The sequence below is a fragment of the Pristis pectinata genome, chromosome 35, assembly GCF_009764475.1.
Source record: "Pristis pectinata isolate sPriPec2 chromosome 35, sPriPec2.1.pri, whole genome shotgun sequence".
NCBI classification, from domain to species: Eukaryota; Metazoa; Chordata; class Chondrichthyes; order Rhinopristiformes; family Pristidae; genus Pristis; species Pristis pectinata.
Window position 1 is genome coordinate 15571709 of NC_067439.1, and position 27185 is coordinate 15598893.

The 27185-nt window shown below is 51.4% G+C and overlaps 1 protein-coding gene across 7 annotated transcripts in view; it reads right to left on the bottom strand.

Moving 5' to 3' along the window:
* The window catches only part of rasgrp4 (RAS guanyl releasing protein 4), a 223122-nt gene that overhangs the window by 111057 nt on the left and 84880 nt on the right, over positions 1-27185 (bottom strand). For 6 of the 7 annotated variants that reach the window (XM_052044432.1, XM_052044431.1, XM_052044430.1 and 3 more), the window contains exons 3-10: positions 18028-18133; positions 11793-11855; positions 10466-10597; positions 8836-8989; positions 7111-7284; positions 5092-5208; positions 3201-3476; positions 1765-1845 (exon numbers count right to left, since the gene is read on the bottom strand). In XM_052044432.1, the coding sequence (XP_051900392.1) occupies positions 1765-1845; positions 3201-3476; positions 5092-5208; positions 7111-7284; positions 8836-8989; positions 10466-10597; positions 11793-11855; positions 18028-18133 (1103 nt within the window). Of the gene's footprint in view, positions 1-1764; positions 1846-3200; positions 3477-5091; positions 5209-7110; positions 7285-8835; positions 8990-10465; positions 10598-11792; positions 11856-18027; positions 18134-22575; positions 22711-27185 lie in introns of all 7 variants that reach the window. The other variant, XM_052044434.1, reaches the window with a different exon arrangement.

Sequence of the window (27185 nt, forward strand, 5' to 3'; positions counted from 1 at the left end):
CTGGAGGCTGGGGAGTGGCTAGGACACACACACGCTCACTGTGACCACACACACACTCAAACACACACACACACACACACACACACTCACACACACACAGTGACCACACACACACACACACACACTCACACACACACAGTGACCACACACACACACACACACACACACACACACACACACACACACAAACAAGAGCTGTATTCAGAACTCTGAGACAGCAGGCGATCCAGAGGACAGAAACATGTTTCAAGGATGTTTCAGGCCCCTCTCCAACTCTCTCGGCCAGAGACCAGGGGCAAACAATGGGAGCAGTGTTACGGCAGCTCAGAACACCCAGACACCATGTCCGGCACAACCTTTCCCAGGTGTGGGAGAGTCTGTCGATGTCCCTTCAGCGCAGTGTGTCTGCACCAACCATAAAACACCCATTTACACTGATCCCATTTTATTCTCCTGATATTTCATTAACTCCCCCCAGATTCTATCTCTCAGGGGAAATTTAATTCACCAACCTGCACGTCTTTGGAGCGTGGAAGGAAACCAGAGCACCTGGGAGAAACCCACACGGTCGCAGGGAGAATGTGCAAGCTCCACACAGACAGCACCCGAGGTCAGGATCGAACCTGGGTCACTGGGGCTGGGAGGCAGCAGCATGACCTGCTGTGCCACTGCTGTGGAATACTTCACTCTATATTAGCCAGAAAGCTTCAAATTCCAACCAACGTAAGATGGTGAATTTGGGCGGAGATCTCCTGATCTACTGAAACTCCTCACCGACATGGCGTCAATGACCAGCGCCGGAGAGCTGTGTCCGTCTCTCGCTGACATTCTGGGGGTGTACCAGCAGAAACCCTGTGGTTTCTCCGTGTGCAATGCTCCTTCTCACTGCACGGCCGAGGGTCATGAGTCTTTGGAAATTTGGTCCTCAGAGAGAGGTGGAAGCAGAGTCTGGATCAATGGTTGTGGATATTGAGAGAGTAAGTCAACTATTGTCCACTAACCGGCCTTGCTGGAGGAGCAGACTGACTAGCGGACATTATCGTATTAACACTCCCACACACACCTAATAGAGTTACACAGTGTAAGCATACGTTTTCTGGTGGACTCAGTAGGATTCCAAGGAGTGTTGGAAGTAGATCCAGGGCTAGCTTTAAGGAATCTCAGCAACTGAAGGCATGGTGTGTAAATCAGCACCTGGTGAGCCAGATGCCAAACCACTGGGATCTCCCGATCGTCGGATTAGTGGACGTTTGGAGTTCTACCGTGCCCCCGGAACTACAGTGTGGAATCACCAGCCCACCTAAACCCTGCGGCTCCACAACAGCACTCGTACCCAACATGGCCCTCACACCCCATCAGGCAGATCCTGGGAGGGGAGAAACAGACTGCTGGCAGAACGCAGCGGGTCCAGCAGCATCCGAGGAGGGAGAGGGATGGTCGACGTTTCGGGTCGAGAACCCTGGGGGTGGGTCAGGGTGGGTGCGGGACGTCTCCTCTTGTGGGAGGATCTGGAACTAGGGATCACTGTTTAAAACTAAAGAGAGGAGGTGAAGTTATGTCTCAGCAGGAGCCCGGAGCTCTCTTCCTTAAAGAGCGGTGGGGGGAAAGTCTTTGAATACTTTTAAGACAAATAGATGTTTGATCAGCGAGGGATGAAAGGTTACCACAGGTAGAGGGGACTGGGGAGATGAGATTACAGTCAGACAGTCAGGTTAGCGTGGAGCAGGCTCAAGGGGCTATTATGTTGGTGTTAGGTTCACTTACCACCGTTCGATGAGTCCTGGGCTCCTTTGTGTAAGACAGCTCATAGATTTCATCCTCGGTGTAGTACAGGTCGAGCGATAGCTGGGAGAAATGGACAAAAACTTCAGCAAAGACCAGGCGAGGGCACAGAGAGCAGCGGGAGATGTGAACTGTGTCTGGTGGATGGACACCAGGACATTTACAGGGCCCGTGAACTAGCTCGTTCTCAGTATCTCCTGTTATCCTCTGCAGTCCCAGCACTGCTACCTCCTGCAGCCCCAACCTCCAAGATTTCCGCTCACTTCCAGTGTCAGAGCTGTGCAACTCCGATTTTCATTAAAATTAAGCTTTTGGTCACCTGACCCGATGGTGCCTCTCATGTGATGTGGTGCCATCGATGTTGCCGTGAAGTCTGGGAGTGTTTCACTGGTGGAGGCTCGGCGTGGTGGGACGTTCCCTGGTGGCCGGAGAGAACCGCTGGCACGTGGAGGCCAAGATGCCAGGCTCGGGCACTGGGGACACTCTGCTAACTTCTGGGATGCCTGAAGCTAGACCCAAGCCAACCCTTGAGGTGAAGCTCACCCCTTTCCACGAGAGGGGGTTCTCCATCTTTAAGATGAACAGTGGAAAGGTTACTGCGGCGTTTCCTTCTTGCTTTGGAAACTGGGATGTTCCTGACAGTTCAGGGAGGGGGCTTTGTAACAACACCTCCTAGGGATTCTGGGTTTGAACCAAACTCCAACCTTAGTCCTCCCTCAACATAAGTCACTCACAAATCAGACTGCTGGGAAGAATTCTGTCACAAGCAGAGTCCCTAACCATCAGGCAACAAATTCCACTTGCATTACAACCTTCACGTGGTCGAACGCCCTGAGCTAGTTCACGGGAGTACATCAGACAAGTTCTGACATTAAGGGCATCAGGACGCGTGGGTAAAGCTTGTCCACACAGGTAAACTGTTGATAGAATTCAGAGGCTTTGGGTTAAAGGCCACTGCTGGAAATACTTGGCAGGTCAGGCAGTATCTGTGGAGAGGGAAGCAGAGTTAATGCCTCAGGTCCAAGACCCTTCATCAGATTGGAAAGGGAGGAAACAGATGGGGGAGAGATAGGTAGAACAAGGGGAATATCTTGGATAGAGTGAGACCAAATGATGTGTAAAAATGTGGCACTTGGAATCACATTACACTTCCTTGTCCAGAATCTTTCCCTGATTTGGGTCGGTTGGGATTGTCCTTTGTTTAGTGACCAGCCCACTTCAGATTGGAAGGAGATACAGGAGACTGCAGATGCCGGAATCTGGAGCAACAAACAATCTGCTGGAGGAACTCAGCGGGTCGAGCAGCATCTGTGAGGGGGAGAGGAACTGTCGATGTTTCAGGTTGAGACCCTGCATCAGATTCTCCCAAGGTTCTTCCAGCAGATTGTCCAGTTGGAAGGCTAGTGTGGTGGACTCACTGTCAGGAGATGTACTAGGTCCTTGTTGGCTTCGAAGGGGGGAGTGCAGCTCTGGATTCGGGTCAGCTCGGAGATGCGACTGTACATCTGTTGCAGTTTGCTCAGGTTTATCTTCGTATCTTCGATATAGTCTGGCAGCGCCTCGTTCAGCGAGACCAGATCCTTCAGATGGACCCCGAGGATGGGGATCTTAAACCCGGTGCACTCACTGAAGACACGGCGGTAGTTACTGTAGTTACTGCACGAGGACAGGAGCTCAGTCATTTCGTTCAATGCCTACATTCGAGAGAAAGGAACAGGGTTACCAGGGGATGGCCAGCTTTGTTGCATAAAGTCACAGAGTCAGACAGCACGGAAACAGGCCCTTCGGCCCAACTGGTCCATGCTGACCAAGATTCCCACCTAAGCTTGCCCGCGATTGGCCCACATCCCTCCAAACCTTTCCTATCCTTGTACCTGTCCAAGTGTCCTTTAAATGATGAGATAAGATCTTTATTAGTCACATGTACACCGAAACACACAGTGAAATGCATCTTTTGTGTAGAATGTTCTGGGGTAGCCCGCAAGTGTCGCCATGCTTCTGGCGCCAACATAGCACACCCACAACTTCCTAACCCATACATCTTTTTTTGGAAATGATGTTATTGTACCTGCCTCAACCACTTCCTCTGACAGCTCGTTCCATTCACTGACCACTCTCTGGGTGAAAAATCTTGCCCCTCAGGTTCCTATTATGCCTTTCCCCTAGTTTTTGATTCCCCAACCCTGGGAAAAATACTGTGTGCATTCACCCTGTTTATGGCCCTCATGATTTTATACACCTCTATAATATCACCCCTCATTCTCCTACGCTCCAAGGAATAAAGTCCCATCCTACTCAACCTCTCTCCATAACTCAGTCCCTCGAGTCCCGGCAACATCCTTGTAAATCTCCTCTGCATTCTTTCTAGCTTAATGGCATCTTCCCCGCAGCAGGGTGACCAAAACTGAACACAGTTTTCCAAATGTGGCCTCACCAACACCTTGTACAACTGCAACATAACATCCCAACTTCTATACTCAGTCCCCTGACCGGTGAAGGCCAGTGTGCCAAAAGCCTTCTTCACCACCCTATCTACCTGTGACACCACTTTCAGGGAACCATGCACTTGTACTCTGAGGTCCTTCTGTCCTACAACACTCCCCAGGGCCCTGCCATTCACAGTAATAATCCTACCCTGATCTGTCTTCCCAAAATGCAACACCTCACACTTACCCGAATTAAACTCCATTTGCTGTTCCTTGGCCCACTTACCCAGATGATCAAGATCCCTCTGTAAATCCTGAGAACCATCTACGACAGCATCTATTTTAGTATCATCTGCAAATGTACTAACCACGCCTTGTACATTCTCATCCAAGTCATTGATATAGATGGCAAACAGCAGTGGGCCCAGCACCGAGCCCTGGACCTATGAGACAGTGGCTCTACCAGATGCACCAGTGCACTGCCCTTTCTACCCTCAGTTCCTTGGCTTCCTCCGATTTATTGTGTATTCCATCACTTTATTTGTCCTTCTGAAGTTTATTCCCTCGCACTTTTCCAAATTAAACTCTATCTGCCGGTTCTCTGTCCGTGAAACCAGACCGTGAATTCCTTTCTGCCTAAGAAACCTTCTTGCTCATTCTCCACCCCACTGGTAATTCTGGTATCATCACCAGACTCCTTAACCCTGACCCTGGACTGAATACGTTACTCATCGGTCCCAAACTAACGACTAACTCTGTACCCCCACACCTGCTGTTTTGGCCACTTGGGGTTTTATTTCCCAGACACCCTGTTGCCCTGTGACCTGGCTGAACAAGAGGCAGCTTCGAGCTAATTGGCAGATCCGTGAGTAAACAGACAGACCTTGGTGACGTCCTGCGAGAGGTAGGAGCTGGTTTCCTTGAGACGCGAGATGGCACTGTGACACAGCCCTCCGATGACGGCCATTAGTGTGTTGAAGTTCTGGAGCAGCCGGAGTTTCTGTGAGGGAACAGAAGCCTGTTGTACCTTATGTTCTATCTTACTGCTTATAAGACAGGACACTGATCAGTCCATTGCGTCCACGCCGACACTGAGTAATCCCATCAGCCCCGTTGCCCCTCAAACATCCCGATAACTCATCCTCCCTCACGTGCACATCAACTGCTTTAATTCACAGCGCGTTTTCGGAAGCACCTGGGGGAAACCCACACGGTCACAGGGAGAGCGTGCAAACTCCACACAGACAGCACCCGAGGACAGGATCGGCCCCGGGTCCCTGGAGCTCGGAGATAGCAGCACCACCCGCTGCACCACCGTGCCGCCCAATGAAGAAACATCAACTATCTCAGAGCTGGATTTTCCAGTTTCACACAGTAAAAGTTTAAAAGAAACTTGGAAGCCCTACCCAGGGAACAGGTGATTTGCCACAGTTGACAATAACATATTCTTTGATCATTTTTCTTTAGGAACATCTCAAGTGGATTTGGAAATGCTTGCACGGGCTGCTGGGCAAAGGGACAGGCTGGGCAGCAGTGTGAGGGCTGCAGAGTGAGAGGCAAGGGCAGAAAGGGGGCAAAAACAAAAGAGCGCGCGATCCCACGGGAGGCAATGCACTCGCTCAATGTTTGTGAATGTTGCAGATTTGGTTATGTTTGAGAGTACCAAAAAAATGCATCTTTTGCGTTTTTGTTCAATAACAAAAAATACTCAATTATACCGAAGACAAATAGAAATGGCAAAAAACTCCCCAAAACTGAAAGTAAAAACTGGCCCAGAGATGACTCGCCCAGATGTTGAGCTCATACGTGACCTCACGGTTGATGTGGCAACCATCTACATGTTTGCCAGCAATGGAGAATGATGACCGAGATGCAAATGATCATCTGTGATATTGCGACAGAAATAAAGGGCAGCATTTCCCAACAAAGACACACCCCTTTGGAAAGGGGGAACATCTCCCAGTTACAACTGCTCGCTGCAGAGACACGCTCCAGGAAGTAGTTCTTGTTTCAATTCCTGTTTCGGAGACTGGGAGAAAGATGGGAAAAGAGTTAATTGTCCAACGTGGATGAAAGAATTAGGAGCTGGCACAGGCCTTGCTATTCAACGAGATCTGACTGTGATCTCAACTCTCCATTCCCCTTTACCCCCCCCCCCCAGTAGCCTCCCTCCCCTTGATAATCTCTGAGACTTTGCTTCCACTGTACCGCAAGGAAGAGAGGTCCATAGACTCACTGCCCTCTGAGAGAAAGAAAAATAACCTCTTCCCTTAAATGGCAACCCCTTGTACTTAAACAATGACCCTTACATTGTAGGTTCTCCCACAAGAGGAAAGGCCCTCACCTGAACACATTGGGCACAAACTCTGCCCCAGACCAGTGAGGATGAATGGCCTGGTTCTATGCTGTAGCTTCTGGTGGTACAGACTTACAGAACTATTGATGTGGAGATGTGAGTTCGAATCCCATTGTGACAGCTGGAGAGGTCAAGTAATTCAGTCTGTATGGAAAAGCTTCAAGTGCCTCAGCAGTTCACGGACAGTAAGATGTCCACACCCAGTGAACTAATAGATAAAACGTTCCACCTAACTCAGTGAGAAGCCTCCAGAGGGGAAATCCCTTCTGGGAATTTGCCTGAGACCAATGCCGACGACTTGGCCAATACTAACTTTGTGCTTCAGTAGATTCCAGGAGAAAGAATGAGCTGTGAAGATCCTGAGTTGAGAATGTTGTGACTGTTTAATTTAATCAAATGCAACTCTTCAGAGAGTAAAAGTAATTATTTTTGATGCGATCACGTGGGAATCTTAATCCAGCTCTGTTGCCCCAATGTGTAAGGTTGCCTAGCAACCAACATGCCTGGGTGACTGACTTCCTCGGGGACAACCCCTAGGTCTAGTACCTGAGCGACGTGTATGAACTTGGTGAAGACCTCTGCTCGCTGGGCCGGAGTGGGCCTGTTAAGGATCATCAATTGGACCCACTGGGAGATCCCGTTCACCAGGGACACAGCCCGCTCCAAGGCCGGATTCTCTCTCACACACCCACTGACCGTGTAGCTCCTGTAATCCAGGTACTGGAAGAAAGGAGAGGTGTTTATAAAGCGTCCATCACAACTTCTGAATACACCCACACTCTTCATAGCCAACAGAGGGCCTTTGGAATGTAACCCACTGTTCTAAGGTAGGAAATATGGCTGCCATTGTGCACAGCAAGCTCCCACAAATAACAATAAAGCAGAACATATTTTTAGGACAAATGTTGGTAATGAAACGAAAGGCGGGAGTGCTGACAGGGAGGGGCTCCCTTGGGACTGTGCTGAAAGTCAGCCGGTGTCCTAAGCTCGAACCTCTAGAGTGGGCCCTGAAGCCACGATCTTGCTTCAGAGATGAGAGTGCCCCAAACTAAAGGTGGAGCAGGCAGTGCTTGATGGGACTTGGCACCCTGGGGAACATCGTGGGAATGGCCACATTTACAATGAGGGGGTTGTCCTCCATACATCCCAGAGAGGGTGAGAATGGTACATCTGGCCCTCTCCAGCTAATAGTAAGGTAACCAGGATGGTTAAGGCAGGGACATGGCACTGAGATACAAGCTCAGCCATGGTCTTACCGAACGGTACACCAGGCAGAAGGGGCCGAATGGCCTGCTCCTGCTCGTTATGTTCCCATGGGCTAAACCAATGGCTCTCTTTTCCACATTTCCTTCTGATGTAGAAGAAGGCTATTCAGCCCATCAAGTGCCTGCCAGCTGACAGAACAATCCCATTCCCCACTAGTTTTCCCTGTAACCCATTTTCCCCACATTCCCATCAATTCCCCCCAGATTCCATCACCAGCCTACACACTAGGGGCAATTTACAGTGGCCAATTAACCCATCAAATGGCCCACAATAATCCTTATCACCCTTGGCCAAGTAATCCAGCTATCACCCCCTGGCATTTAAGGGCATTACCATCACTGAATCCCCCGCTACCAATATCCTGGGGGCTACCATTAACCGAGAATAGCCACATACACACTGTGGCTACAAGTAAAGGTCAGGGGCTGGGAATCCTGTGGTGAGAAACTCACCTCCTAACTCCCCAAGGCCTGTCCAGCAGCTACAAGGCTCAAGTCAGGAGTGTGACCGAACACTCTCCACTTGCCTGGGTGAGGGCAGCTTCAACAACACTCAAGAAGCTCGACACCATCCAGGACACAGCAGCCTGATTAATGGCCACCCCATCCACACCCGCTCACTGACTCCACCACTGACACACAGTAGCAGCAGTGTGTACCATCTACAGGATGCACTGCAGCATCTCACCAAGGCTCCTCAGACAGCACCTCCCAAACCCACCACCTCCACCAGCTAGAAGGACAAGTGCAGCAAACGCACGGGGACACCACCCCCTGGCAGTTGCCCTCCAAGCCCCACACCATCCTGACTTGGAAAAATATCACCGTTTCTGGGTGAAAATCCTGGAACTCCTTCCCTGACAGCACTGTGGATAAACCCTTAAGGACTGCAGCGGTTCAAGAAGGCAGCTCACCAGCTCCTTCTCGAGGGCAACAAGGGATGGGCAGTGAAATGCTGGCTCAGCCTGCGAAGCCCATTCCCCTCGAATAAATATAAAACACTCACCGACAGCCGGCAGAAGCACTTAAACTCCAGGTAGCTCAGGTGTTCGGCAAGTTCCGTCGGCTCCAGGTGATCGAAGAGCAGCGAGACTTTCCGCTTCTTGTTGTTGTTTGGCGTGCCGTGCAGTGTGTACTTACGTGTCCAGTCCTGCATGTGACTGCCAAACACAGGAGGAAGAAACATTATGTCCCGTTCAGGCTGGGGAGCAGTCACCCAGGCCGTCCACTGGAGCTGGACAGGTCATGGAGCTCTCCAATGACCTCAGCACCATCACATCGGGCTGTAGGCAGCAGGAGATGGACTTAGTTCCTTCTGCTAGAGCACCACATGGTACTGGCCGTGTGCTGCGCTCTGTTTCTGAAACTAAAGTCCATGTAACTACTGCAGAAGCAGGGTACAACACAGAACACGGTGCAACACAGAACAGGGTGCAACACGGAACACGGTGCAACACGGAACACAGTGCAACACGGAACACGATACAACACAGGACACGGTGCAACACAGAACACGGGGCATTTAGGACATGGATCAGGATAAACTCCTACCCCATCCGAACACAATGTGAAGTACAGACCATTAGGCCCATCGTGGTCATGATGGCCTTTTCGAGAGTGCTATCCAATGAATCCCTCTTTCCTCCCAGCCCCTTACCTTCCCCCACCTGCCCCCTTTCAAAGGGGGGGGGGCATGAAATCTGCCTCCACTGCCCCTTTACACAGCGCACCAAGTCCCAGCAACTCACTGTGTCGAGGTGGCCCTCCTCAGTCCCTCTCACTCCTCCCTCCCCCTCACTCACCCTCACTCTTCAGCACTCTCCTCCACTCCCCCTCCTCCTGCTCACCCACCCTCCAGTTAATAGTCACTCAGCCGCTGGTTTAGGTTTTGAGGGTGTGTGTCAGATCCCAGCTGTAAGGCAGCTCTGGACCTCTCAGCAATTAAAACATCACTGCAGGAAATTCAATCACATTTTACAATGCAAAACAACAGTGAATAGATGTAATCTGAAATGACCGACTGTGAGATACCACCGGGCATTTCCTATTGCCTGTCACTTCTGCAGTACCGACCCAGATTACACATCAGGGCCACACACTATCACACCTTGTCCCGTGTTCCTTTCCGAGTGCCCTGCCATTGTCCTGAGGTAGGGGCCAGGAACATGAATCCCCCCACCGATCTACATCCCGCAGTGCCAGACCAGGATGCCGGCAGGAAGGAGAGGGATGGAAGGGCCTGTCCCTGCGCTGCACACCTGTGACCCCTTGTGCTGGGCTGAGAACCTGGGACAACCTGCAGTGAATCATCCACCACGTCCTGGTCCAGTGGTCCTGACTCACCCCCAGCACCAGCCCCACCCCTCACCCTAGCACCAACCCCACCCCACACACTCAGACCAACACCACACTCCACACACCAGCCCCACCCCACCCCTCACACCGGCATTAACCCCACCCAACACACCACACCCACCCAACACGTCGACCCTACCCCACACACCGGCTCCACCCCTCACACCCCAGCACCAACCCCAGCCCTCACACCGTCACCAACCCCACAACCCAGCTCCAGCCCCACCCCACCCCACACCTCACACACCACCCCCACCCCCACCCCACGCTCTGTGCCTCACATGTTGGAGGTGTCAATGAGCTGGCAGTGAGACTCCTCGCCTTCACCTCTCACCAGCTCCCAGAACTGCGACATCACGTCCTCCAGCTTGGAGTCCACTGTGAAAACCACGGGGTAGTGAGCGATCCAGTACCTGGAGAGGGACAGAAACAACACGGTCAACTCCCCAGCAGCCCCCATGAAGGGGTTTCGACCTGAAACATCAAGAATTCCGCACCCCCCCCCCCCACAGATACTGCTCGACCTGCTGAGTTCCTGCAGACGATTATGTGTGGCTCCAGATTCCGGTGTCTGCAGTCTCTGGTGTCCCAGTGTTAACTCCCTGCCCTCCTGCCCCCTTCCAACAGCGCCCCGGGCAATTTTCCACCCAGCAGACAGGGCAGACGGGCCTCGGTTTGATGTGTCTCGCTGACAGGGTGGCACTCCCTCGGTTTTGAGCGTGTTGTGAGCTTGAACCTTTGCGTAGGTCATAAAGCCATGTTCTGGATTCAGAGATGGGTGTGGCGGAAGCAGAGCGGACAGGGCTGGCAAATGCCACCTGGGCAAGTAGACAGAGGAGATGTGGTTCCCTGCAGGAAACCGCGTCGACATTTACAGTTTACCATGAGGGAGGAGTTTGTCCTCCATTCATCCCCGAGGGAAAGAGATTGGATCCGACCGTCTCCGGCTGGTGACATGGGAATCAAGGGGTGTAGAGTCAGTGCGCCAAGGTAGGTCGGCCATGGTGTTATTGAATGGCAGGGCAGGTGTGAGGGAGTGAATGGCTCCTGCTTCAGTGTGACTCCCCCCCCTCCCTCACACACCTCGAACCACAGGGTGCTGAGACCTTTACCCAAATGAGGGAGGGCAGTTGCAGTGACTGCAACAATCACAGCCATACAGAAATGTAGGAAATTGGGGCAGGACCAGGCCATTTGGCCCCCCGATCCTACCCCACCATTCCATGGGACGGCGGCCAAGCCTCCAAGTGAATGCCATGTTCCTGCTCTCCCCCCGTTTGTGTCCAACACCTGACCCTGGGGTTGTCTCCGAGCATTTCCACCAGTTGTGCGGTCCACTCTCTGGTTGGATCTGCTCCTGGATTCAGCACCTGCCCATTGCCCCCTCCGACCACCGCCCCCCCCCCCCCAGGATCGAGCGTGTCAGTGGAGCTCTCGTGGGGGGCTGGGGGGAGAGGGGAGCAGCCCCACTAGTGGAGGAGCAAGGTCACCCCCTGTCCTTTCGGGAGGCAGGGTCCCGGTGGGTGGGCCGGAGACAAGGTGATGCGCCCACGTACTCCCCCCAGTCCCACCCACACTCCCCCCTTCACCGGCACACAGCGTGTTTACCTCACAAAGTGGCAGATCTTCGCACGGAGCTGGGTGGGCTTCTCCCCCGGAGCGTCTCGGTAAGTGGCTGGAGGTCAAGGATCGTAGGGGCTGCCCAATCTGCCCATCACCAGTGCTACCTCCCCCACCAGAGTGAGCTGCTTCCATCGCCTCCTCCTGCCGTTTACCCCCTCCCTCTCCAGGTTCCCACGGGGGGTGGGGGGGGGGACAGGGGCAAGTGGTTGGATTATTTGTTGTGTGTTGGGGAGTTGCAGCAGGAGGCAGAAGGATGAGGTGGGTGTCGACTGTGCCGGGAAGCCCTTGCCCCTAACCCCACCCTCCCCGGCCTTGTCTCAGCGCCTGCAGGGTCCAAGAGAAGTCTGAGACCTTCTCAACCAACCAAACAGGCGGCCGACTGGGAGAGTCCGCCGGCTCAGCACCTGCTTGTGTTCATGACGTCGCCTGCCTGGTGGACCAGTGAGATACCCAGCACCACCCAGGCCTGGCCTCTCTGAGCAACACTGGCTGCAGTGGACTGGGCTCTTGGCCCTGGCTCCAACGCAGAAGTCCAGTGAAAGTGTGTTCAGCCTTCAGTGCCTCCATCGCTCTTCCCCTGGGTGTCCAAGGGTTAAACGCTAATTCCTGGCCAGCACTAGGTATGGGCCACACTAATGGTTGCTTCTGGCTGATGCTTGGATCAGACAGGGCACTAACCACTCACACAGTGGTCACCGTGTGTCAGGGATCCACACTGGTCACTGAGACCACTCCGCCATGCTCCACAGCTGGACGGCCCTTTCCCATCCCAGTGGCAGGGTGAGCTACATCAGCTGGGCCTCAGGCACAGCAGCCGTGGTTCGACGCAGGGTCGCTGAACCCCTGCTACTGGCCTGGAGTCTGCCGGAAATGGAGATGAAGGTTTGGGACACACTGAGTGGGAATCTCAGGAGCACTGGAATTTGGTTGATGCCTCTGAAGGTTGATGAAGGGTGATGGAAGTTTGTGGGCCCAGGGCCTGGAGTGCTGACCACACTCGGACCACAACCTAGTGCACTGCCCGGCAGGGTCTGGGTACAGGGCGGGGTTGGGAATGGCAGCCAGCGTATCGAGGATTGACTGCTGAGGATCTCAGAACAGGAGGAGGCCATTCAGCCCATTGAGTTTGTGCTGGTAAAAGAAGAGCTACCCCACCTAGTCCCACGTCCCAGCACTGCGTCGGTAACCCTGCGGGTCACTGCTCTACAAGCCCACACCCCTGCACTGTGACGAGGGTTCCTCCACCCACCCCCCCCCCCACCCTCTCAGGCACACTCCCCACCATCTCTGGGGAAAATGGTTTCCCTCACCTCCCTCGAATCTTCCACCAATTATTTTAAACCCTTGCCATAAGACCATGCAGAATTAGGCCATTCTGCCCATCGAGTCTGCTCCACCATTCAATCATGGCTGGTTTTTTCCAACCCCATTCTCCTGCCTTCTCCCCGTCACCCCGTTACCAATCAAGAACCTATCAATCTCTGCCTTAACTACACCCAATGACGTGGCCTCCGCAGCCCTCTGTGGCAACGAATTCCGCTGATTCACCACCCTCTGGCTGAAGAAATTTCTCCCCATCTCAGTCCTAAAGGGACATCCCTTTATTCTGAGGCTGTGCCCTCAGATCCCGGACTCTCCTATTGATGGGAACATCCTCTCCACGTCCACTCTGTCCAGGCCTTTCAGTATTTGCCCCTTGGTTTTGCCCCCTCTGTCAAGGATATGGGTTCCTTGTATTTATATCTAGATCCTTTGTAATTTTTGACACGTCTGTTCAGTCTCCCCTCAGGATCCTGTGCTTCAGAGACAGCCTGTCCAGTCTACAATCTTCTCATCAATCTCCCCTGCACCCTCGGCAGTGCACGCACCTCTCTCCTGTGCTGACCAGGTCCGTACGCGGTATTCACACTGTGGTCTGGCTGTCTGCCTTGGCGGGGGGTGCAGGGAGAGCTGTAGGGGAGAGGTGAGTGGTGTGGCCAGCATCGCTGGGTAGCCACTGGATACAATCAGGGGCTGGGCAAGCACTACAAGTTTTGGGGGGGTGCTGGTTTCAGGGGTTAGTGAGGGAGATGGGTGAAGGGGGTGGAGGAGTGGGTGGGGGAGCCCGAGCGAGAATCCAAAACAAACTGCAGACGTCAGAAATCTGAAACAAAACAGGAAATGAGGGAAACACTCAGCAGGTCAGGCAGCGTCTGTGGGAAGAGAAACAGAGCCAACGTTTCAGGCCAGAGATCCTTTCTCAGTTTTGACAAAGGATCTCTGACCTGGAACGTTAATCCTCTCTCTCTCCACAGATGCTGCCTGACCTGCTGAGTCTCTCCTGCTTGTGTTTGGGCCCAAAGCAGAGCTGGGTAAGGAGTTACATTTATCCAACTTGCATAGTCCCAAATTTTCCACCAGATTTGCTTTGTCAATGAATGGATTCAGCCCCACATCAGACTGGGCCTGCAGATACTCCAGGCCACAGTGCGTTTCTATCCTCTTTGAGTCTCTCTTTTTGTTCATTATAAGTACAGTTCCGGCCATCACACTTGGGGAAGGTCTCGGAGAGACTAACCGGGAATGAGAGGTTTCAGGCCCAGAGTGAGACTGGAGAAGCTGGGCTGTTGTCCCTGGAGCAAGGGTTGGGAGGAGGTTTGATAGAGGTGGGGGCGAGATCAGGGCAGAGCAGAGAGGGGAAGCTGCTGCCATCAGCAGATGGTTCAGGGACTGGAGAGCAGCCATCTGGAATCCACAGCTTGTGGGGTGGTAGAAGCAGAACGAAGTGCCCTGGAGGGAAGTGGGCAAGGCTGTGGAGAATGGGACTGATGGGATTATTCTGGCACAGACTCCAAGGGCTGAACGAGCTCCTCCTGTGCAGTCGCGATCCTATTATCTGGTCGTGGTTAAAAAAAAATGCCAGCCCAGAACCTTCCATGGAGAGCCGGCCTGCCTTTGGAGTTGGTTCTGGGAAGACAGTATGTTGGGTGGCAATGGGGGGAGTCTCAGGGTAGGACCACCGGTGACCCTTGCTGGAGGTAAAGTGCCGTTGGCCACTCTCACCAGTCCCAAACCACCAGCACCAGGTGCCCGCTTGAAGACAGGGTGTTCAGGGTGAAGAGAGAAGGCACCAACTGACCCAAAGCCTGACAGAAAACTGGAACTCTCCCCCCTTCCCCCTCCCACCCCCAATGAAGAACTGTCAAGGCTGGTGAGGGTCACATGAAACAGTCAAAACAGACACTCACTTCTGTTAGCCCAGAAAAGTTACTGGAACGATTTCAAATGGTTCCGGGAATGAAGGGCTCTGGTTATATGGATCGAACGAAGAAGGTGAAATGTAGGGCAGCTGAGAGGGGTATTCAGGAAGGGTATGGAGGGAAGCTGTTCCCATTGGAGTCCAGATGAAGGGTCTCGGCCCAAAACACTGGCTGTTCATTTCCCTCCACAGATGCTGCCTGACCCGCTGGGTTCCTCCAGTAGTTAGTTTTCCGCTCCACGTTCCGACACCTGCAGTCTCCTGTGTCTCCATTGGTGCTGGGGTCAAGAGGCAGGGCACGGAGGACAAAGGTGATTGGCAGAAGGAGCAGAGTGACGGGAAGGGAAGGTTTTCACGCAGCGAATGGTTGGGGATAAGACGTGGTCCCCAGGGCAGTAATGGAGGTGGCTCAGCGGCAGAGTTGAAATTCTACCGACACTGGATACAGAAAAACTGCAAAGCTGTGGGGAGATGGAGGGGTGAATGGGACAAACCCAACTGCTTCTACATTGAGCCAGTATGGATTCAATGGACTGGATGTCCTCCTCCTGTGCTGTAGACCTTTCTGTCCTTCTGTGATTATTGATTTAAGATGGGACAAACAGGATGAGATACATTTCAGCCAGTGGTCCAAGAGAATAAAAGGCCAGTGAGAGAGTTTACAGGGCCTCCCTCCTCTCCTGTGTTCCCAGAGTGATGTAACGTGTCTGATCAAACCATAAAGGATTGAAGAGTTCCCCAGTATGTTGAAACATATTGATCCTTTCCCCAATCATTAAGAGGTTAAAAAACACAGTGGTTGTCAGAAGTACTGTATAAGGTTATTGAGTGCACGGGGAGTTTTAAAAATCCACCTCAGCAGGAAGCAGATACTCTTATCTATTACTCGGCGACCTCGAAGTAATTTTACAAGGCATCAGTTCTCTGAACACAGCCCTTCAAAAAAGAAATGTGTGAAATGGGGAAATCTCTCAGGCATGAGGACTTCCCCTCTCTGTTACTGATGGTGTAGGAACCATACAGTGTCCTTGTTCTCAATGTTTGAGTCTTGCTGCCAAACTCCAAATACTTACACTTCTGTAAGGAAGTTCCTCCTGCGTGAAGGAAGTGCTCACAAGAGAGCAGGAAGTTGGGGAAGGGTCAGAGGGTAAATCAGCCCAGTGGCAACCTAAATGAGGCCTGACCTTAACCCAAACCCTAACTCCAAGCAGAACCACTGAGCAGCCAGGAGACAGAGGGCCCATAATGTGGATGAAACTAAAATACGGGAAGAGAACAAATGGAGATGTTATTTGCCAGTTGGTTTATCGGAGTGAGCCCACTGACCTCATCAGCCGGCTGTTGACCTAGATCGACCAGGTTGGCAAAAGGGCACCAAATGTGAGGGAGGGGAATTACAAGGCCTGCATGGTTGGAATGGCTCTTGAAGGGGTTGGGTCCTTCACCAGATCTGAACCTGGCGAGTTCAGCGGAGCTCAAACAGACAGAACGCTGCACAGTGGCACTGATTGAAATTGGCACTTGCAGAAGAAAAAACAGTTGGTCTTCAACGGTAAGAGGGGCAAACCCCTGTACTGACAGTAGGGGATCAGGTCTTCGAGGATGCATTGAGAACTAACCTAGATCGGCCCTAACTTTTTTGTTTTTGAAATGAGGCCAGCGCAACCGAGGTCAGCCATCCCCAAGCTGATGGTACACCTGGTTGGCCATCGTTGGTGGGACCTGGTGTCATATATAGGTCAGAGTGGGTAACTAAGTGGGGGAAAGTTTAGGGGAAATGACAGAGGAGTTAGGCAGTGATTCTGCATCAGTCTTTACAGCAGAGGATATAAACATACTACAGACAACCTGGTCACATTGCTAAAAATCTCACACTTCCTTAAACTTGGGAGCTCATTTGGTTCATCAGGTCCACGTCGGCTAACAAAGCAATCCCATCTCCCCACTGACTTACCCTGTAACCCACTCTCCCCACTTTGCCATCAACTCTACGTCTCATCTGCAGGCTCAGGGTGATTTACAGCAGCTAATAAACCTATTAACCCGCACGTCTTTTGAAAATGGGAGGAAACTGGAGCAACCAGTGAAAACCCATAGGGTCACAGGGAGAACGTGCAGACTCCACACAGACAGCACCAAAGATCAGGATTGAAGCCAGATCTCTGGAGCTGTGAGTCCTGCCGGCTGTGTCACTGCACTGCTCCCAATCTGGACTCAGAATCATAGTTGTGAAAATGCCTCCCCACCAACGGTAGCATCTACAGGAGGTGCTGCCTCAAGAAGGCAACCTCTATCGTCAAAGATCCCCACCATCTGGGCCGTGCCATCTTCCCGCAGCTCCCATCGGGCGGGAGGTACAGAAGACTGAAGTCCCACACCACCAGGTTCAGGAACAACTACTTCCCTTCAACCATTCGGTTCTTGAACCAACCTGCACAACCCTAATCACTACAGTTTAGCAGCACTATGACCACTTTGGTCGCTTTGCACTAACATAGACATTGTTTTTTCTGTTCCAATTGTGTTCTTTCTTGTAAAAATTGTGTATAATTTAAGTTTAGTTTATGCTTCTGAATGCTGCTTATATGCCTGTGATAAGTAAGTTTTCCATTGCACCTGTGTATACATGGACTTACATATATGACAATAAACAACTTTGACTTCAAAAATGCCTCTGGTTCACAAGTGTCCTTCAGAGCAGGAATCCTGCCATCCTTACCCAGACTGGCCTCTGTGTTAATCAGTGATTCTAAGCTGCCTCCTCGATTCAGGAGGTAATTAGGCTGGACAATATATGGTATCGCCAGTAACGTCCACTTCCTGTGCACAAATAAATTTTTTAAAACTCTTTAATCGCCGACACTCAGCGAAAATTGTTCCTGCCAACTTCCTTCACCGAACATCTCATTAAACTATTTCAGGACTGTGCAGAGCTGACACTGGAGTTCTGCCGTTGCAGGGTGCAGTTAGGTAAAAGGATATAGCACCAGGAGCTTGTGGGCGAATTCCGACGACGGGATGATCCAGATGTGCATCATCAGCGTCATGTTCACCGTCTCACTGCTGCATCGCAAACTCCCATCCACATCTGGGGAAACATGAAATTGCACATCACAAGGGGCTTACCAAGGATGGGAGCTCGGCGTTAGATACGGTGAGAAATTTGCCCTCCGTCGATAACTCAGGCGTACAGTGGCCTCAATGGGTTGTACTCTGAGTCGGAAATTCACTGCTTTGTGGTAAATGGAATAAAATCACAGGCAGAAGAGGTCACACGAACCCAAATCAAAATGGTGGGACTCCAAAATGAAGCAGAACCATAGAGTCGTCCCATGGGTCTCCATGCCGACCAAGATGTGTATTCAAGCTAATCCTGTTTCCCAACATTTGGCCCATATCCCTCTGAACTCTTGTCATCCGTATACCTGTCCACATACTTCTTAAATGTATCTAATGTACCTGCCCCAACCATTTCCAAATGAAGAAAATCCAGAAAATGCTCCAAATATTCAGCAGGTAAGGCAGCAGAGTTAACTTTCAGGTCAATAACCTTTCATCGGTTCGGGGTGAGTAGAGCTGCAAGTGGGCACAGATTTCTGGGCACAGCTATCACACCACAGAACAGCAGTTCATTGGGTGCAACGTTCCAAGCTGCCTTGTTCCCTGCCACCATCCCCCACTGCACCCTCCCCTCCCATCTCCCACTGCCCACATATCCACCTATCCCTCTCTCCCTTCTGTCTCTCCTTAAAGATGTCCTTGCTGTTTGCCTCAGTTCCTCCATGTGATATCCTGTCCCATATTCTACCTTCTCTCCCTGGGGAAGCTGGGGACGTGCTCCCTCCCCTAGCCCTGCTCTGCCCTACAGTGGAAACAGCCGCTCCATGTGTACATCAGCAGACCCCTTCCTAACCTTCTGCATTCAGGACAGCTTCACATTTAGTGTCCACCGTACATAAAATGGTTCGGATTGGTCGGAGGCAGAGAAATGACGGTAAAAAAGGGGGGGGAAGTAACAAGGCCCGACAAAGGAGGACGAGGTTGCACCAGGATCACCTCCACGCACTGTCACTGAGCCATGTGACACAGGAGGCTGGGCCTGCAATGGGGCTTTGAAGAAGTATCCGATCAGTCCCACTTCCTCTGGTCACAACATTGTGGACACACACACACACACAAATGTACACACATGTATACATGTTAATATGCACACATACACACACACTGCAAAAACATGCACATGTGCACATATACACATAACACACAAGCACATGCATCTATGTAAACACATACCTGCACAGGGTGATGGGACACGACAAGCAACATCATATTTGCTGACCCATATAATCAGCCCCAACCTACCCTGATTTTGCTCCTTTCAGTTCAATAGGAAGGAAATTCAAGTGGAGTCAACAATGGGTGGCATCCTTTGGGCCATCACTCAGTTATATTTACCCCTGAAGGTTCAGGAAGATCCACAAGGATCGCCTCCCGTCCACCCATCAGCCCAGTGCTCAAGTCCGGCAATCCCTTGACTTTAGAATTCTCATCCTGGTTTTCCGATCGCTCAAGGTATTGGACCCTCACTGTCTCTAAAACCACCTCCGGTTGTACAACCCTCGGAGATTTCTGCAACCCTTCAGGACTTTTAATTTTGGTCGGCCTGTTGGTGGTGATACTTTCAGGTGGCAGGTCCTCAGTTCCTTCCATGAACCTCTCCGGGGGGAACTGCAGGGTTGGAGGGGTTGGCAGACAGCACGAAGGACTTACTGCCTTTGGGAAAGTCTTGAACTTGAAGAGCTTTCCATGATGGGCCATGATGGCTCCCTTCCAGCTTTTCCAGGGAACGAGGGGACGGGTAACAAACACTAGGCCTGCAGCAACCTCCAGAAACTGTGAATAATAACTAAAGGTGAAAGTTGGAACAGCTGCTCAGAAAGAGTGGGAGAGGAAAGGGTGTCTGTAAATAACACGGTGACATGAATTAGTCACCAGGCCAGACAAAAAGTCCAGAAAATATTCAAGGAAGAAGGGTTAAATCTGGGGGATACAGAGGCCATCAGGTGATAAGCTAAGTTGGACCAGTTTCTCAACTGATGAGCTCTCTCAACCTGGGGTTTTGTTTCTCATTCATATTTTGAGATCTGAGTATCGCTTGCAATTTATTGCTCATTCCTAACAGCCCCTCGGACAGGCAGCTGGGACACGTCCACGTCTGGGTGCAGAAGAGGTTCACCAGGACACTGCCTAGGTTGGATGGCATGAGCTATAAGGTAAGATTGGACAAACTTGGGTTGTTTTCTCTGGAGCGTCAGAGGTTGAGGGGAGACCTGATAGAAGTTTATAAAATTATGAGAGGCATGGATAGGGTAGACAGTCAGAGTCATTTTCCCAGGGTGGAAATGTCAAATACTAGAGGACATGCATTTAAGGTGAGAGAGGGATCGCTTAAAGGAGATGTGTGGGGCAGGTTTTTTATTTTACAGAGTGTGGTGGGTGCCTGGAACGGGCTGCCATGGGTGGTAGTGGAGACAAATATGATTGAGGTATTTCAAATGCCGTTAGATAGCCATGTGAGTATGCAGGGATGGAGGGATATGGATCATGTGCAGGCAGAAGGGATATCATTTAATTTGGCGTCATGTTTAGCGCAGACATTGCGGGCCAAAGGGCCTGTTCCTGTGCTGTACTGTTCTATATCAGAGGAGATTTAAGAGTCAACCACACTGTTGTGGGTCATGTGTTCCTTCGGTAATGATGGCAGGTTTCCTTCTCTAAAGGACATTCATGAACTGGATGGGCTTTTTAGGACAATCCAATAATTGGAGCTTTAGCAAACTTTTAATAAATTGATAATTATTAACTGTATTTAAATCCCACCAGCAGCTTATTAGCCCTGGCCTTTGAGTTACTGGTAATCATTAAGCGACCACCAGGCCCCTACAAACAGAAATATCTTCCTCGTATCTCCCTTCTAAAATTCCTTCATGATGTGTATGCAGGAGGGCTTCGTATCCACGCAGCAGGCTCTGTCTGTGGACGGTGAGGCTCTCAGTGCATGAAAGCTCAGCCGTTAAACCATGTTGCTGCATTCAGGAGCTGCTTCTGACGAGTGTGGACATCCCTTCCCTGTTGAGAACCTTCTCGGATGCCTGAGATAAGAAGCTGATGGTGAGCCACAGACTTTCTTGTGAAAGAATTCTCAGTATGTCGCCATTACAGCAGCTTCCTGTTTCCACTCTGCTGCCACCCCCCACCCCTCTCAGTTTTCACACAACACAGATTCACATAGAAACTGAAGCAGGAGGAGGCCATTCAGCCCTCTCTGCTATTCAATAAGACCCTCAGTGTCAATTTCCTGCACTAACCTCACACCTTAATATCAAAAAATTTGATCAGCCGAACCTCACTGAGCCCAGCCATTTGACCCCACATGTCCTGACATCGTTCACACAAGCCTCGGCATTTCAACTAATTGCAACTTCCTGCTGTAGCAGCCACCCCAAGTCCCCAACAGGACAAGGCATCACGTCCAATGTTCTCCCCCTCTCGGGGAAGCCCTCCAAGAGCCCTCAGCATGGCACAAGAAGTCCAGGTGTTGGCATAACCTTGCCTTTGGGTAGCAGTCACTCCTGCTTCCGAAGCTCTGTCCACACCACCCTGTTCTGTTTCCTGCATCACTGGGTGCTCAGCATGTTGAAACCCAGGTCGATTACGCCATCCACCGCGTCCACACAATTTCCTGTTAGAGACAGCCATCTTCTCCTGTTGTGACTTTAGCAGCAGTTTTAACTTCAAGTCACTGTCCATGTGTAACTCCAAGACACTACCCTGAAACTTGTGTCAGGCGCAGGATGCTATGGTGCGGCCCCAGGCATGATTGGGTTTCGGGGGGGGGGCCGGTAGGCAAAGCTTTAAGGAGCATCAGGTGGCCACATTGGCCCTGACCAGTTCCCACCCTGCCCACAATCTCAGTGGCAGGGTGAAGGCCGGTTGTCGAGCTGGCTGGTGGAGCAAGACTGAGTGGCCTTCTCTTTGGGGACCAGCCTGACCTCCAGTTCCTCACCATCTGATAAATCCAGCACCCGCTGTCTGGCCTGATAACAGAAGAATAAGATGGAATATGTTTCTTGCTGCCTTTTTTAGTACCTGCAAACTAATGATTTCTGATGAAGGGCCTTGGACTTTAAACATTAATTCTGTTCCTCTCTCTGCAGACGCTGCCTGACCTGTTGAGTGTTTCCAGTATCGTCCGTTTTCAATCAAACGCTGTAGCATGTTCACAGAGTGTGCGACCAGGCCTAAGGCTAACCTAACCTTGGCTCCTCACAGTGGTGACTTGCATTTCTCCAGCACCTTTCACAACCTCAGGTCACCCCAAATTACCCTCCTTCAGGATCTGGGTGCCACCGGCAAGGTCACCCTTCCCTAAAGATGCTGGTAAGCCATGCTTGAACCACTGCAGTCCCCCTGGTAGAGGCAGACCAACAGGTACATTGGTGAGGATGGGGTTAATGAGGTGCTTCTCACCTTTGAAAGATAGAAGTTTATTTGTGCACAGCAAGCTCCCACGAATGGCAAGGCGATGGAGACCTGAGCATCTGTTGTGCGTAGTGATGAGGGATAAAAACTGGGGTGCGGAGAGATCGACTGGATGTCACTAAGCTGGAAAGGATGCAGAAAAAATTCACAAGGATGTTACCGGGACTGGAGGACTTGAGACTGGATAGGGTGGGGCTCTTTTTTCCCTGGGGACCGTTGGAGACTGGGGGGCAGGGGTGACCTTATAGAGGTTTATAAAATCATGAGTGGCATAGACAGGGTAGACGGACACGGTCTTTTTCCCAGGGTAGGGGAGTATAAAATTAGAGGGCACACGTTTAAAGTGAGACAGGAAAGATTTAAAGAGGACCCGAGGGGGAAGTTTTTCATGCAGAGGATGGTGGGTACGTGGAACGAGCCGTCGGAGGAGGTGGTAGAGGTGCGTACAGTTACAATGTTTAGAAGACATTTGGGCAGGTTCATGGATGGGAAAAATTTAGAGGGATGCGGGCCAAATGCAGGCAAATGGGACTGGCTCAGGTAGACAACTTGGTCGGCATGGACAAGATGGGCCGAAGGGCCTGTTTCTACACTGTACAACTCCATGATTCTAGAGACAGAGAGGGACAAAGATAGATCGACAGAGTGAGAGAGAGCGAGAGCAGCAAACAGAGCAGTGTAGAAATGTTGACCCATCGACAATAACCCAGCAGAAGAGGTCAGAAGAACACAAAAACAAGCAGTGATTCTGCTCCATGGTACAATGGGATCTGGGCTGAGCTGAGTCAGATTCAGTTGCCAGGTAGACCAGGCTCCAGTTCATGACTTGGGCTGAACCGCTGCCCCTAAAGGTCACAGGAGTGGCCCAAGGTGACCTGGGCTGACCTCACACTGGGGAGACACGACCTCTTGTTCTGAGCCATTTTGCTGTGGTGCGGTGAGGTTGCTGAGGTGAATCACATTGATCTGAAGAGAGTGGGTTCAGGCACTCCCACTGTTCAAGCGGGGAAAGCTCCATAAGTGTAGTTTCTGCTGTAATGCTGGACACACATGGGCCTGGTGGGGTACAGCAAGTCCCTGCAAAGAGCAACATGGTAAGGGCCCAGCTCATGCTGTCGAGATGAAGGCACAGAGTCCTGCAACACAGAAACCGGCCCACCAAGTCTGCACTGACCATTAAACACACTTTTACACTATTACCACACTGTTCCCATCTTATTCTCTCTGCATTCCCAACATCTTCTCCCAGACTCGATCACTAGGGGCAATTTACAGCAGCCAATTAATCTACCAAGCAGCAGGTATTTCGCTGCGGGAGGAAACTGGAGCATCCAGGGGAAACCCATGAGGTCACAGGGAGAGTGTGGAAACTCCACTCAGACGGGACACAAGGTGAGGAATAAATCTGGGTCGCCGGAGCTGTGAGGCAGTGGCCCCACCAGCTGCACCACTGAGTCGCCCCAAACATCGTAAAGCTTTACAAGTCTGATATCTGCAGGATCGAGTGTTTGCTCGATCTGTTATCACATCAGACTTGACTTTGACTACAGTCAAAAGCACTGGGGCTGAAAGAGATGGTGCAGTTAACAAACTAAAGATGCAACTCACAGATTATTTTTTCTGACTAACTTTAAACAAGTTCCTACCCAGATTCAAATGGCCACAAGCATGATAATGATCGCCCCTCTGTGTCAGGTCTGTCAGAAATCTAATCTCAAGCATGTTATTGAAACCAATCCTGTGCTTAGCGGTACCTCATTGGGGAGCAGAGGTCTGTCTAGACCAGTGGGGGTGAGGGGGGAGCCGAGGCAGATGCAGAATAAAATGCTCTCATGCCCCAGAAATCCCTCGCAGCTGTACATAAAACATCAGCGCCAACACGGGGAATATTCACACCACAGCCATCATCATATTTGCTGTGTCTGGGTGGCGGGTTTGTACAGATTGCTATATTTCCCACATTAGTGACTTTGAAAGCACCACGAGCACTGGTGCTCTGCAGTACCGTCAGGCATTGCTCTGGCCTTCAGGCTGATAAGGCAGCGTACGTGTGTGGGGGGTGGTAAACGGGTGATGTTCCGAAGTTCCGGGTCAGAGTCTCGCTGCCGTCCTCCACCAACCCCCCCCCCCCCCCCCCCCCCACACAAAGAATTTCCAGTGCTCTGAGCTTATCACAGGCTGCAAAGTGTTCTGAGGTTGAGGGAGGCTGGATGAATGCACAATTTATCAGTAAACACCCACTGAGATTACAATCACCCTGTTCCAATCAGCATGCCTTCCTTCTCTTCACTGACTGTGTCAGGTGCCCAGCATTTTGCTCTGAGGCTGTAGGATTTACCACAGAGCTACAGGGGTCAGGGGCAGCACACAGAGAGAATCCCCTGAGCGCCTAGCAGCAGGTTTCTTGATGTGCCCTGTTTGCAGTCATTAACCCCTGATGTACATATGAGGCCATAGGTTTCAAGTGACTGGTAGAAGGATAGGAAAGATGTAGAAAAGTATTCTTCTTGTAGAAGTATTTGGGCAGCACAGTGGTGCAGCTAATAGAGCTCACAGCTCCGGCAACCCGGGCTTGATCCTGACCTCTGGTGCTGTTTTTTATTTAAGATATCTTTATTAGTCACATGTACATCAACACACACAGTGAAATGCATCTTTTGCATAGAGTTTTCGGGGGGGGGGCAGCCCGCAAGTGTCGCCACACTTCCGGCACCAACATAGCACGCCCACAGCTTCCTAACTCCTACGTCTTTGGAACGTGGGAGGAAACCGGAGCACCCGGAGGAAACCCACGCGGACACGAGGAGAACGTACAAACTCCTTACAGACAGCGGCCAGAATTGAACCCGGGTCGCTGGCGCTGTAATAGTGTACTGTGGAGTTTCTATGTTCTTCCTGTGACTGTGCGGGTCTCTGGTTTCTTCCCACATCCCACAGACATGCGGGTTAGTAGCTGAACTGGCAGCTGTAAATTATCCCTGGTGTGTCGATGAGTGGTAGAATCTGGGAAGAATAAAATGGGATTACCGTAGGATTAGTGTAAATGGGTACTTGATGGTTGGCACAGACTCGATGGGCTGAAGGGCCTGTTTCCGTGCTGTGGGACTCCATTGTTTTATTTTGCCCAGAGGGTGGCGGGGTCTGGAACTCGCTGCGTGAGGGGGTGGTGGAGGCAGAAAGCCTGTCTCACTTAAATAGTCCTTGGGTCTGGACTTGAAGAGCCGCGAGCTGCAGGGTTATGGACCCAGCGCTGGGAGGAGGGATTAGGTGGGGTAGATCTGACTGAAGCAGAAACGATGGGCTGAATGGTCTCTTCCTGTACTGTAACTGCCAATATTCGATGATATACAGTGCGTGTACCAGTTTGGGGAGGTGGAGCGGAGTTTGGGACTGGCTCCAGCTGCGATTGTATCCACAGACACACCCTCCGTGCTGACTAACCAACTGGCTACCAGCTGACCCCACCATTGGAAAAGCTATCGATAAGTTACCCCACCAAAGGGAGGTCACTTTCCTCAGGCAGCAAAGTGACAATAGACCTCAGCGAGAGGGCAGAGAATTAACAGCAAATGGTTAAGGTTATGGAAATAAACTGAAGAAGCATCAGTCCATGAACCAGAAGTCACTGAAAACAGTTGTCAAGAGCCGGGCAGCAGGTGAGGGGAGACTTTCTGCCTCGCTGGTAGGAACTAGAAGCACGAGGCCATTCGGTCCTTTGAGCTGCTCCACCATTCTTGAAACTCCTGACCGATATTCCATCCCAGGCTCTGCTCCAACTTCCCTCTGATATCCACAGTCCGGCCGTCTCCACGGTGAATTCATTCAGTGACAGTCCGAGATTAAGTAGTGATACTCACAGGGGTACACAAGGCATCCTGGGGTTGTGCTGGTTAAAGTCCTGGATCAGCAATCCAAACAGCCAGACTGGTGATCCAGGAATAAGTTCAAATCCCACTGCAGCAGAGGGGGAAATTAAACTTGTCTCGGTAATGAAATCCTGAGCTAAAATCTAACACCTCAAAATTAACTTTAAAGCAATCCAGTCTTTAAGGAGAAGCAACCTAGCCTGGGCATGACTCCAAACCCACTGATACGTGGCCGACAATGAAATTGCGGGGAAGTCACCCACTGGAGGGAGGGTAGCAATGTCGAGTGAAGCCTAGCCTGGTCTGAGAATGGACGAGAAGGTGAATCCTACAGGGTTCCATGGAAGAAGCAGAGCTCCTTAAAGAGAAGGCACATGCACGATGGACTGAATGGCCTTCATTTGTGCAATGAAAGAGTTGGGGGGGGGGTCATTACAGTGGCGCAGCAGGTGGTGCTGCTGCCAACGACTACAGAGACCCGTCTTCCATCCCGACCTCGGGTGCTGTCTGCGTGGAGTTTGCACGTTCTCCCTGTGACCTTGTGGGTTTCTCACGGGTGCTCCAGTTTCCTCCCACGTCCCAAAGGGTGCTGATAGGTAATTGCCACCAGTGTAGGTGGTTGGTGGGAGAATTGGGGGCAGGTGTTGGGGATGTGAGAGAGAGTGGAGGCTACGAGGAAATAAGCAGGCAGAATGAGACTGATAGGATTGCTCTGAGAGCTGGCACCATCTT